At 38.3% G+C, this 14,210-nt stretch overlaps 1 protein-coding gene across 1 annotated transcript in view; it reads left to right on the top strand.

Annotated features, from left to right (window-relative positions):
- Positions 1-14,210, top strand: part of Pde11a (phosphodiesterase 11A) — a 386,279-nt gene that overhangs the window by 301,612 nt on the left and 70,457 nt on the right. The window contains exon 13 of the mRNA XM_063259356.1: positions 5,618-5,727. Coding sequence (XP_063115426.1) covers positions 5,618-5,727 — 110 coding nt within the window. The remainder of the gene's footprint in view (positions 1-5,617; positions 5,728-14,210) is intronic.

Genomic DNA, 14,210 nt, shown 5'->3' with positions numbered 1-14,210 from the left:
TTGCCTAATACTTATTATTCAGCTACACTATACTTTGTGGAATAAAGCACATAAGAAGTCCCACTACCACTGGGCATTTAGCTCAGCGGCATAAGCACCTGCCTGGCAAGTGCTAGGTCAGAGTTCAATCCCTGGTACAAAAAAAAGAAGGAACACCCACTACTTAACACTCTTACCTTCTTAAAAATATTTAAGGGCTGCACTGCTACCATATACCTCATGTTACAGACTTTGTACCACAGTAGATAAGAATACATTTGTGAGCCAGGTTGCCTGGGCTCTATTCTCACCTCTGTAACTTTTTAGCGATGCAATCTGGTGCCTCAATATTCTCATCTACAAAGCAGTAAGAGAAGAACAGTATATACCTCAGAAAGTTCTTAAACAGATTCATGAATTTGAAGTATTTAGAAAAGTTCCTAGCATATACTAAGCACTACAGAAGTGTTAACTATTGATAGTACTTTTTTTTTTTTTTTTTGAGTCAAGGTTTAGCTCTGTAGGTCAAGGTCAGGCTGACCTTGAACTCACTATGTAGCCCAGGCTGGCCTTGAACTCGTGGGAATTTTCCTGCCTCAGCATCCTGAGTGCTGCGATTATAGATGTGTGCCACTATGCCTAGCATCTGTTGCTTATGTTTTCCTAATCCCCTTTTCTCATTTATACCATTTGGTTGATATTGAATAACATTATTAAGTAAACAAATCCCCTATAGCATCATCTAGTGTTGCTATTATGCCTGTTATTTTTGCACCTATTTGGACTCAAAAGCCACAAAGTGACAGTCACTTTTCTCTGATAGTATTCCTGCACTTGATAGTATTAAACAGGCTTGGCTTTGAAATGGGGGGGGGGGGGTGCATCGTAATTGAATTACGTTTTGGGTTGGTTAGTGATGGAAATTAGTTGATGCTCTAGGAGACCCTAAGAGTCAGTCCTCTGGTCTGGGGACTTTGGAGTCCAGCATACTGTATGCTGTGGTAGCTGGGCCTAGGGTTATCTCACCAAATATTTCAGCCTAGTGAGTGACCACCTCTGGGGCTTTTCTGAGGAGCGTGCCCTGGGAACTAGGTCTACATTCTTTGAATATCTCTCTACTTAGATATATTGTATTCGCTGCTTACATTTCTGACAGAAAATATGAGGGGCTGTAGTAATATAAAGATCATAAAAATTCATAATTACTAAAAGAAAGAAAAAACATAATTTTATTTGAAGATAAAATAATGAACTAGAGTCAAGATGGGATAAATGCATTAAAATATGCCTTGACTGCTTTTCTTTTGTTTGAAGGTTTTCTTTTGAAGGTATATTTTCTTCAGCAGACAGTTGACTTTTCTGTTCAATACAGGGTTTGGATGGATAGGACCAGAAGAAGATGGATGGGGTGGGGGAAGGGCAAATGGCCGCTTCGTGGCAGGGGGACACTTGTCAGGCCTGATCTCTCTCAGAAGCCATTTACTGGGCAGCTTTAAATCACAGTCAAGAGATAGGTGCTGCTTCAGTTACTCAGGTATCACAGTCAGGAGAGGTAAATATGTTCTGTGTGGCTCTGTATGCTGTGCTTCAGAGAATCTTTAGCCAAGGGACACAGAGATAGATTCTGTGGTCTTTAAATACTATAAAATTATAGAAAAGTTTTAGAAAGAAAGCACATAACTTTTATCAAGTTCTCAAAACTGTCTATGATACAAATAATCTAAGAGCCAAATGCTAGATTTCCAAGGGGGAAAAATTATGTAAAGAATTACAACAAAATTAGCTCCATCCTAATATATATAATGGATACTGATGGCTTAAAAGTAATCGGGAGTATTGATAGGAAATCTATTAGATGGTGTTTGATTTTTAACTTCTAACCAATTTTCTAGTCAAATAATGGTATTTTAGTCTTGTACTCATTTTTAGTGTTCGGACTCATCAGTTAGTTCTAGTCAGTAGTATATTCACAGGCAATTTATGTTATACATATATAGATATATAGATAGATAGATCACAGTCTCATTGTTTAAAAAAATTTTTCATTGTATCATAATAACTACTGATTACTGATTAACCTAGCATTAGCAAGATCAAACTCAAAAGAATAGTTTTAAATGACAATTATAACAATGAACATATTTATATTCCCTTCTCCCTTCAAAAATTATCACCATATAATAAGAACTGAAATGCACATAAACTTTCCTTTTTGTGGATCCATAACATCAAAAGGGAGAAAATGGAAGGAGGATGGTTCATAACTTAGCAGAGATGAGCAAGGTCCACCCCACGTGCCCTCAGGTCTGAGGGGGTGGAAGGCAGGCCACATATGAGGAACGGGGCCCCTCAGAACCAAAAAGGTTCTCAGATACCACAGAAATTGGGCCAGCTGACCATGTGCAGTACCTAGAGTGTGTGCCAAAGAAACTGCACTCTAGACTTGAGGACAGCAGGAAAAGGAAAGTGAAGTGAAGTACACACTGAAAATAATAGCATCAAATGAAAGTCTACAACCTTCCAGGCAGGCAGCCATATTTGTCTTTTCTCAGTCACAGTACGTCTCCAGGGAACAGATTAGAGAGTCCAGAGAGAGTAAGTTTAGAGACTGACACATGGGGATATCTAGCAAAAAGCTAACTGGCCATGTGGTTACCTATAGTGAGACCCAACTACCGAAAGACACTAGTCATATCCACTGGGTCTAAATTTCATTGCAGTGTCATCGTTTAAAACACTTATTTCCATAGTATGATAACAACTACTGGTTACTTGATAAACTTTCAGAATAAATACGTGTAGTCTTAAATGTGAATAGTCTGCCAAATGTTCCCAGACTTTTAAGGGAAACACAGAGAAAAAAAGTTGTTCAGAGGAAACAGACAATTCAAGGAGGAAGAAAAAACTCAGAAAACACAAAGGATGTGTTATTAATGTCTTCATAAATGCCAGGATAATGCATTTGTGGGAGAGGAAGAGCATGCTATTTTAAAAAGGAGCAGAAAAAAATGCTTATTACTTAAAAACTCCTATAAAGAAGAAATAACTATACTAAAAAGGGGAAAAAAGAAATAAAGAAAGACAAGAAAATTAATACCAAGAAGTCCTAACATTCAACCAGTTGGAATTCCATTCAAATAGCACTGAAAAGATACTAAGAAAAAAAACATAAAAAGGATTAAACATAAAAAAGAACACCATACTGAAGAAATAAAGGGTAGGTTTGCTGTGGAAATTGAATTGAAAAAAATTCAAAACAAAATATATCTTTGAAATTGGTGATTTCACCAGAGAAGATTCTAAAAGAAAGAAAATCAAGTAACATTCAAAGTATTAGGAATAAGAACAGTATAATTATATATTCTTCCCAAAAGCAACTCAAGAAGCTGAACAACAATGAGCAAACCTTCAAAATCCTAAGTGAAACTCTTTCAACCTAGAATTGCTAGGCAACTGAACAAGTACAAAAATAAAGGGGTCTTTTTCAGTTATGCAAACCAATCAACTTCCCTGCTCCCAGCCCCTGTTACAAAATTAACACCATTTCTCATGAAGCCAGGGGCAGATGTGCTTCTGAATAGGCATGGGGTGCAAGAGATAAAAAGTCACCCCCTGGAGAAGAAAGAGGAAGCCCTGAAGGATGGTCAAGAAGCTAGTTCAAGCTCCCCAGAAGACATAAAGGATTAAATTAAGGATGTGACCCTTGTGGCCCTCTTTAACAGTATGTAAAGAAATGTTTTACAGGAAGTGTAAGAGAGTGAGAGTCTTAGATGTTTGGGAGGAATCCTAATGCCAGGAAGTGAAAGTATGTACAGAAGGAAGGAGACCATCATTGCACTAAGTTGGCTCAGCAGCAAGTGGTATTTATCAAGTGAGCATCAGGAAAACTCTGTGTATGGGTTATTTTGGGGGCTAAGGAGAAGTGCAGGAGTATAGCTCTCACCTACTGTCAGACATCTGCAGACTGCAGAAGTATGCTGGGAGTGTGCCCCTCTCCTCCTCCTGTTGCATAGCTGTGAGCACTTGGACACAGAGGGTGACCACTCAGGGCTCAGTTTTCTCATCTGTAACTGGGGATAATAATGATATCTATCTCATAGCTCCATTCTAAGAATTTACTAAGTTAAATAGCTGAAAGCTCTTCGGACAGTGATTGGGTACATAACAAGGACGATACAAGTATTTAGAGAATAACCAAGTGCTAATAATGTATGCGTACTATAAATATGATGGGAACCTACTAATTTAGGCTTAAAAATGGAAGCAATTTTCTTTTATAATCAGGAAAGGGAAAGAATGAGGGACTACTGGTTTCTGGTTGTAAATCTTTTAATATGATTTGACTAAAAAAGATTGCAAGTAGTATTTTAACTGAAATAAATTAAACAGAAAAATCAGCAGCCAACTCCAAATTTTAAAATAACAGCACACATAAGATTTAATAGGACTATTTCTGCTCTTAGACAACTTGCTAACAATTGTGTTTGCTACACAAATGAAATTGTAATTCTAAATGTAGGAGAGGCTGCGAGTCAATTTGCAAAAATAAAACTATCACCACAGGATCCTGTTACTCAGTTATTTCTGCAATAAAAGCACAGCCAACTAGAGAACAAAGTTTTCATGGCACTAACAGAAGTGTCTTCCATGTATTCATCAGTGAATATAGAGTTAAAGAAAAACAAACATGAAAAGTGAAACAATTTTTAATCTTCCTGCTCTCTGATAGAGGTTTGAATAAGTAATGAAATAGGAGACTTAGCAAGAATAAAAGGAGGGGAGAAAAGGCCTTGGATCCAGAAAATGCATAGCCCTTCTCTCCCGAAGGCACACTTCCTCCTCTATACTAATGAACCTACCAGCAGGAACCAAAGGACCATTGCTGCTCTTGGTTCCGTAATTATATAGAACTGCTTCCAAAAGAAATCACGCCACACTTATGTGTTCAAAAGCAAAGCTACCAGGATCAGAAAAAACAACTCCAGTAATAGATATTCCATGCAGTCTTCCTCCTGGGTTGCTTAATCCTCTGCCAAATTCTAGTTTCCAAGACACTCACCTCATTAATACCTGTATGAATTTCACCTGTCCACCACCCTAATATGAATTAAAATATTTAAAGGATAACTTCTAGAAAGTCATCATGTAACAATTTGAGTACTTCTAAGGCATTCATTTTAATATAAAGGCTTTATTTTCTTTTGCCTGCTTTCATTTGAGTGGCATCTGGTGGATATAGCATTCAGTTCAAAATGCAGTCTCTTCTAATCTCGCTACCACTGAACATTGATATTCATCATTACAATGTACAACAGCAAACCACGCTTTGCTCTAGGCCTTTGCCAAACTCTTGCTGGATCTAACTATACAGACTCCTTTTTGAAAAAGAGAACAAAATAGTCTGAACTTTGTCCTGGTGTGGCAGCGCAGACCACTGTGACAGCCAGCTAATCCATCACTGTGGGGACCTTAGGCTGTGCAACTGACCACTCAACTTACTGTCGTCCGAGACGGTGGCAGTTAATCATTTCCTTAAATGATGTGGGTATAAAAACAGAGCTGATTGTTGCTTAGCTGGCTAACCTTATCCATCCTCCGTGCCCCCGTAGTGACTGTTGCCATTTCCCCTTCTTCCCAGACTGCTGGGTTTCAAGAGATTCTGACAGAGGTGGAAATTTTAGCGGTGATTGTGGGATGCCTGTGTCACGACCTCGACCACAGGGGAACCAACAATGCCTTCCAAGCTAAGTAAGTGTTCTAATTGTTGTTGTTTTAGTGCATTTGCCTTTCTGTTCAAAGCCAAAGGTGACAAGCGCTAAACAGTAAAGCATTAATTTCTGGCAGCGGAGGCCAAGGCCATGCAGGCTTGGGTGTGCATGTCGTGGGGCCCATCCATCTTTATAATTCCCCATTCTTCTTTTAATTGCAAATTTGCCCTTCATGTCATGCTTGTTGATTTGGTCTGTCTCTGTTGACCTCAGTCATATAACAAAGCTCAGGTTTTAAAAGGCCTATATTTCCCTCCCAGAATATTTGCCTTCATGGCATAACAAGCTTTTGGAGCCCACTGCTCTCAAATCTGGTTTTGAGACTATCCCAATAACAGCGGTCTTGGGTTTTGGATGAAGCAAAATAAGTCTTCTAAGATTCTTTTGATGATAGATAGTATATGAACTGGAGTGAAGTAAAGCCACATATAGGGACCTACTTTCCCTCATCCCTACTCCCATGGAAAGGTGGACAGTGGGTAAAAGAATTTCATAAATACAGTGACTTATGAAATAGGCACTATGTGCCCTGCACATAAAGCATGAATAGAATAATCTGTCTCCAAGCAAGTTGTACTGATCAAGACAGCCATTACTCAGTGCCTAACATAGTAGAACTCAGAGATACTGGAAATATGACCAAATCTCAGCTCTCTGGACCCTTTACATTGTGAGGCCCATTTTAATGTTCTTTTTACTATCTGCAAACAAAATAATACAGGAGGTCTGAAGATGGAAAGAAAAGTTGTATGGTGTGAAGGTGAGAAGAGGCTTCAATAAGGAGATGAAATTAAGATGAATGAGTGTTGAGTCCCAGGCAAGTCAACCTGCATTATCTGAAATTTCCATAGCCTGTGTGTTAACAGGTTTCTCTCAGCTTCACTTTTCTGTTCCCTAAACACCTACTCACTGAGGCCTTGGAGCCCTCAATCCTTGCATCTGCTCCTGGTCTAACAAATGGATTTTGGTTTGATGTTGTCTGTGTGTCCTGCATCCGGTAGCATCCAACCCTTCACCCTTCTCTTCTCAATATCGAATAATTTCTTGACATTCTTATGTTTCCGTGACATCTGTTCTTCAAAAACTCAGCCCTAGCTCACTCTAACAATTCAATTTCTTGCTCTTCTGCCTAGACTAGTAAAGGCTGTGGGAGAAAATGTCACAGCTGTGAGAGTTTGAGACACATCAAATATATATTCTTCCAACTCGGCTGAGTGCTCAGTACTCCCCACCCTCTCTGTGTCTCCAGCCAGCCCTGTCCCTCATCACTCTTGGGCATTTACAGACACCTAATGTTCTCCCTTCCTAGCCCACATCCCCCACACAGTCACCTTGCCTCCTACTTCACCGAGAAAATTGAGGCCATCAATCGAGAACTCTCTCAATTTCCTCCTCTGCCACCTACAAACTTATCTATCCATCCCCATCCTTTCCTCCTCCCTTTCTATCTCAGCAGAAGTGCTGCCCTTCTCTGTCAGAGGCTGATCCCCCCACCTCTGCTTTGGATCTCTTCCTGGCTTGCTCCCTTGGGACCTCACACCATCAATCTCCTTCCCTCTCCCCTCTGCTTACTGTCCCCTTTCTCCTGGTGCTCTGCATCCTATTAATGCCAGCAATCCTCCCTCACCTTGCAAAAATCCACTTTGTCCCATTTCTCTCTCTAACTTCTGTTGTATTTTCTTCACTCCTTTGGGTTAAGCTTCCTGGAGTGTTGTTTGGGTTGGTTGTCTTCACTACCTTCCACATGGCTTCCAGAGTTTTCTTAGCAGAGAAACTATGCTCAAGGTCACCAACAGCCCCCTTCTCTCAAAGCTGTTGGATCTTTTTACTGTCCCCTTTTCTTCCCTCTTCTTGCTGTTAGGTGCATTTTCTCATTCCCTCCTTTGTACCTGTCTTGATTTTTTTCTAAGAAAATATTTTCATCTACCTCTATAGCCTCCCTGCTCAGTTTCTTCAAGGCCTTTCCTGCTGCCTGGCCTTCACTGCTGATGTCTCTTGCTTGTCTCCTGCTCTTCCTGTGGAGCCTATAACAATCTGCTCATAAGCCCCAAATCTATTTGCTGCTCATTTCCAAGCCTTCATCCCAGCTGCTAAAGGGATTCCTCCTAGCAGAAGTACACAGGCATCTGATTCTCAGTCTTTCCTATATACTTAGCCCGGTCTCTTATTCTCCATCCCAGTGAATGGACCCAACCAAACTCTGCAAGTCACTCGGACTCCCTCAGGCTTTGCTCAAGTGAGCCCCTCCTCTGCATTCTTATGAGACAATGACTGTTTCTTTGCATCTGTCTTGCATAGCTGTCACAAACAGCTCAATGCTCTTTCACTCTTGGCACTCCAGAATACTCTTTGGAATTCACAAAGCCAATCAGGTCATTCCCCTTGTCAATTTTTTATGTCTTCATAATGCATGGCTATCCCTCTCCAAAAGTGTGTTTCTCACTCCATTTAAAGTGCTGGCTTACAGATGTCAACTCCTAAAAAGTTGCAGCTACTAATAAACACACAGGAAATGGCTCCTGAATGAATGAATGCAGTTTTATCATATATATATATATATATATATATATATATATATATATATATTTCAATAGATATTTCCTGATTTATTAAATAGATCTAACTTTTATAGGTTATTGTAAAGCATAACCTTTATATACACAGCTTTGAGGCTCTACTAAAAATCTAAAGCTCTCTGAATTATAAACCAGACAGGCTTTCATTGTAGGGTCTGTGAGTTCCTTATTTTAAATCCTTATCTGTCCACTTACTTTTTTGGGCTTCTCGTCTGTTCTATTCCAGTGAGACCATCCTCCCTACAATCCCTCACCCTTTTACCACTTACACCTAAAGAAGAGATAAATGTACTAGATTATGACTATAAACCAAGAGTGCGCCAACAACCTTGTGGGTTGTTGGTTAGAATGAAATGTACAGCAGTTATACTTGAACAGCAGTAATCTCTTCCTAGCAAGAGTGCCTGTGTACCCCACTGGAAGAAACAGTTCTTGCCTGTTGACTCCTGAGCTGTTTGGACCAAGAGTGCACACCTAATAAAATTGGACCAATCAGATCTTGACTCCCAAATTTGTGGAGCTGGATTACTATGGTGCTGAATCTTCTAGTTACAAGTCCACATAGGCTTGCAAGCAAGAGCTGCCATTTTGGGAAAGCTATTATGGCCAAATCCCAAATGGATGAAGAAACAAGATGGCCAGTTAACAGAGAGGAGAGAAGAATAAGGCTGATAATTAGAGAGAAGATAAAAGGAAGGACTGTGTAACCCAAGAGGAAGATTAAAAAACACAGCAGGCTTGGTCCCAAGTTCTCCCCATGGCTGCTCCTATCTCCAGGAGAGTTGGCCCCACTTGTGACAATTGAGTTCCCTCAGAATTGCTAGTACCATTTAACCAAACCTCTTCTTGGAGGAGATGGTGGTATTTCATTTTTTTCTTTTTTGCAACTGACAGTCTCAGAAACAATAAAAACTATAATTTATTTATTCTTTGCTATCTCTTAAGCTCTCACCAATATTTCTATAGATATTTTTGTCTCCATTTTTATAGTAGGAACTGAGCCTCGGAAAGTAAGTTGCCCACTGTGTGGTACAGCAGAGTGTGGACCTGTACTGTGTGATTCCAAAAGCCTTTCTTTAATTGCTGTATCATACTTTCTTTCATGACTTCGTGGCATCTATTTTGGATTTTTTGGCTTCTTGCCAAATATGGGGGCTCTAGAAAGCTAAAATATATTTTGACAATTCAAGATGTAGAGCCATAAAAATAGCAGAACTGAATTAAACCTTACTAGTCATATTTTTCAATGTCTTAATTTTAAGAAAATGAGAACTGAGATCCCCAAATCTCAAGTCATTTGTATAATATTAAACAACTTCTGTGTATATTAGATAAAAACTAAGTCATTGATACTTGATTTCATTTTGATTTTTGCATACTGTGTCCTATGATCAAATCAGCCTGCTCCAAAATGATACCATGCAGTTCCTCAAAATGACTAATCTTGTACACATTTCACCAGCTCATGGGAGGTCAGCAGCCTGCATCTATGTTATGGAGTCACTTTTGAACTTAGGATACTTAACGCTCATACTACCTGACCTAACATTTCCTTTGACAGTAGATGCTGAAAGAAACCTTTTTTGTATCATAGTGAAGGAACTTGTTTTTATGGATTGGAATAGAATTTATTCAGTGAGTGCACCATTGTTTAGAAAATCCCTATAAAGAAACTATACCCTTTTCTGATTTTTTATTCCCAGTAATTGAGTGAGTAGTTCCTATGTCCAAAGCTCTGTGCTAAGCATTGTGGGAGAAATCAAGAAGTATAGAAAACAATCCTTTCTCTTAAAGTATTCACTGTCTATTTCCACCCTTTCAAGTGATTTGGAAATGGAATTTAAATGCACCAATTATTATGTGGCAAAGCATATGCTACCTTTTTTCATATATAAGGCTATAAAGACACAGAAGACATTTAGCAAGGGACAAATTACTATATAAAATGCAAAATGCCTCTACAATAAAAAGTGTGACTTTAGTTAGAGCACAATTTGATTTATACTCTTAGCCTTTCTGATAAGTGAACCTTTGCATTTTCATATTTTATTCTTAATTTTTAAGTATTGGAGTGCGTGCAGTGAATGATCAATAAATAGAGAGGGCAGCAATACCCAGTGCTTTAAAATTGCCCATTCACACCTCTCCCCTGTTTTCTCCAGGGACAGTGTTCCCCACTCATCCCCTTCTCTATTACAGCTGCCCCTGATGATTAAATATCAGCACCGAGCAGCTTTGTACTATATTCTCTGAGGAGACTTCTTCTATTCATTTCTAGCATAATCTCTTACACTCATTTCTTGGGAATGAAAACCCATCTTGTCGCTTTCGGCCAGGTCCCAGAAGTGAAATACTGGGGTACATTAATCTGCTGTGACAGCCTAATCCCATTCCTCACCACCTCCCAACAATTCTCCATTTCCTAATTACCTCTCATAGTTTTCCTTTTTAAAGTTTTCGTTAACCCATGGCTGTACACTGCCATTGTCTTTTTTTCTCCAAAGAATATGCATATCTAGGGAAGTTCTGAAGGTACATTTCAATTTTCATGCTGATTGTCATACAAGGAACGATGCCTGTGCAAAGCACTGAATGCCTGCAGAAATAAAATTTTCACTTTGACTTTTCTTCTTAATAAATTTCCCCTCAGCACGTCACCTGTTCCAAAATGAAAAAATTTTGTATTTGGTGAGTTACTAATGCTCATCACAAACACCTACATATAAATGTACTAGATTTCCTCTCCCCATATATGCACTCTACCTGATGTGTCTGATGTGTATATTAACTACAAACAATCAAAATGAGGTATGATAATAAAACTACTACTTTCCATATGTGATTAGTTTTTTATGATTTAGTTTTGGTGATTTTCTTTTTTTTTAATTTTATTTAAAAGGAAAAAGAGAAAAAACAAAACAAAACAAAGCAGTGTAAGGGTACAACTAATAAACAGAACTACAAAAAATAAAAGTAAGAAATCACCAGTTAATAGATTACACATTATCGTCTTAGAGATAGTTGCTCAAGTCACAGTATCAAAGCATACAAAGTGAACATTCAAACAGAGAGACTGCAAACAGTTGTGTTCAATGATCCAACCAAAAACATTAATATGGTCAGCTATTTAACACCCCTAAATACACTTGCAGTTGTATCCTTTAGAGCACTTTTTTCCCTCTCTTTTTTACAACAAAATTTACACATTTTGGGTTTTATTACTCCTTAGTTCTTATTACTTTTTTTTTTGGAAGAGAATAAAGTCAAATATGGCAAAACAAAGAAAGAGCAGAAGTATACCTTCACACAAACTATATTACATGAAACACACGATCTCTTAAAAAAAATAGTTCTATGATCAGTTAAGAGTGAATAAGTCTACATATCTTGTCCCCCTCCTACAACATTACAAAGCACATTTTCACATATTATAGTTTCTGGGAAATGTACAATAAAGCAACAGTTTAAATGTTTAAAGTCAGAATTTCCTGAATGTGTCATTGACAATGGAACCCTTTGAATTTCTGTCCTTTATACCTCTTGGCATTAAAAAGAACCAGTGTTCTACAGAATACTTTTCACTAAAGCTTATCTAGAGAGGCTTTACTTTTTCCTAATTATGTCTAGTTTTATGGCTGTGGATTTTGCTCCTTCCTGATAGTCTTAGGAAGCTCACAGTACATAATGATGGCTATAAGCAGTCCTCTCAGTGAGCCCTAGTTAAGCACAGAAGTCACTGTGAGGTTTGGACATATCAAAAATTCAGACAGGAACAATAGCCAATAGTGTAACAAGGGATCTATCTAGAAATGGAAATGCTCTTGCTTAAATGGTGTCACTGTAGAAAACTCAGAGTAAACACCACACTGCATTCTCTTGATGTCCACAGTAGCACCTAGCTTATAGAAAGGTAAGCATTTTTAATGTAAGACTGGTTAGAAAAGTCTCCAACACAATTATAGGAGACTGTGAACTTCCCGAAAGTAAGATCCATATCTGAGGTATCTTTGTCTTCCACATGGGGCCGCATACTGGTCATCAATGCTTGTTGGCTGGATTGAATGAATAACAGATGAAAAATGGATGGATTTCAATGTCTTTCTGAGCTTTCATAGCATCAGTCTGCTTCAGTTGCAAAACTTGCCCATTTCTATGATTAAAACAGTATTGTGTGAGGGCAGGCAGAATGTAGGATGCAATTACTGAAGGGAACAGAGGGGATCTGAGGAGGAAGCTGCTCAAACCATGGACAGTCACATGCCTGCTATTGTGCAAACAGCCTGAAAGTCTTAGGAAGCACAATGGTTCAGAAGCCACATGAGTTAGAGAAGCATAACTACTTATTATAAATTTCCCCCTGGTTAAAGAAAGAAAATGCTCCTTATTCATCTTGAACAAAGAAAATTTAAAGTGACTTGTGACCATCTAACTGATTGGAGTTTCATGGGGTCTACTAAACCAATGTGGATAAAGGAGGAGATAACATTTTTGCATCCTGACTCTTCAGGCTCTCATCACTGACTGTGTGTTAGGATTCAAACTAGTGAGTGAGTGGTGTTTGAACATGGCTGATTTAGCAGAAAGGAATCATGGGAATCTGAGCATGTGATTAGCAGTTACATTAGTAGAATTCGGAATTTTGAAATCTTCTTTCACTGATGACAACCAGCTTGGTAAAAATGAAGAATCAGACATCAAGCAATATTTGTTACAATTATCATTCTTATGATGTAACAGAAGCCTTAAAACTTAAATTTAAATCTACTAGCCGATGGTGTGACTTTAGGAAAGTTGTACAATTTCTCTAAGCCTTCATTTCCTAGTATGTAAAATGAGAAAATAATACTACCTGGCTTTTAGTCATTAGGACTGCCTATGTTCATGTTATCACAACTACATGAAAAGCACGTTAAGTGGCCTATATGTTTAATGCGTAGTAAGCACTTGCTAATGGTAACTATTATTATTAATAATATATTACTATAAAATACGCCAGCACACCTATCACTGTCGACCTTCTGATTTTAATATAATCTCTAGGCATACCACCAGAAGCTTATTCACCAAACAATTAATATATTTAAAAGCACCTACTCCATACAAGGTACTCAGAATTTCAATAGCCAAGACACAGTGTGCATTTTGAAACATGCATTTTCATAGAAATGAATTCTATGCAAGACATGCGGTTACTAGCATTAAATATTAATCCACTAAGGTTGGTCTGGCAAAGTTTTACTTATTAGTTGATATTAGGTAAGGCATGACTTAAAGAAATAACACTTATTAAAATCTAGTGTCCTCCTTACTGTCCTTCTACATTGTAATCCTTAATAACCCTAGCCAGCCTTTCTATTTCTTCCAGTATGAGGTGAGTTCTGAGTATTTTCAAGTATTGCAATCCTCTGTACCCCAGGAACTAGCTACAGTCTTGAGCTGCCTCACACTGGAGGTGAGGAGAAGCTTGGGACAGAAATTCTTCACACTGCATTTACGTGTAGTCTTTCCCCTTCTCACTAGTAGGGCAAGCCATGAGCTATCAAACTCCAGCATTTCCAGTTAAAGGCTTAATTGTCCTTTCCATGTCCTCCTACAATAAACAAGAGAGCCCAGAGATCCAGATACGTCTTCAGCCTGAGTCCCAGTACTTTATCCTGTGGGATTCTAATTTCCAGAAAAGGAGTTGGAAATGAATGTGTTTGGATATTTTAAATTAGCACTTTAATGACCTGACATTGTTGAGGGATGGGTTGTTCTATGTAAATAAAATTCCAGTAACTGAAAGAAATTCCATCATGTATCTATTAATGTTTTATTGATTTTAAATGGAAATATCCAATGTGTCTTATTAACTAATAAGTGATATAGACTGCAAGCTACTCCATAC

This window comes from Cavia porcellus, unplaced genomic scaffold (assembly GCF_034190915.1).
Source record: "Cavia porcellus strain 051 isolate PalLab524CR breed Dunkin Hartley unplaced genomic scaffold, mCavPor4.1 scaffold_12, whole genome shotgun sequence".
Lineage (NCBI taxonomy): Eukaryota > Metazoa > Chordata > Mammalia > Rodentia > Caviidae > Cavia > Cavia porcellus.
Note: the sequence above shows the minus strand (reverse complement) of the source record. Positions and strands in the feature narration are given on the sequence as shown.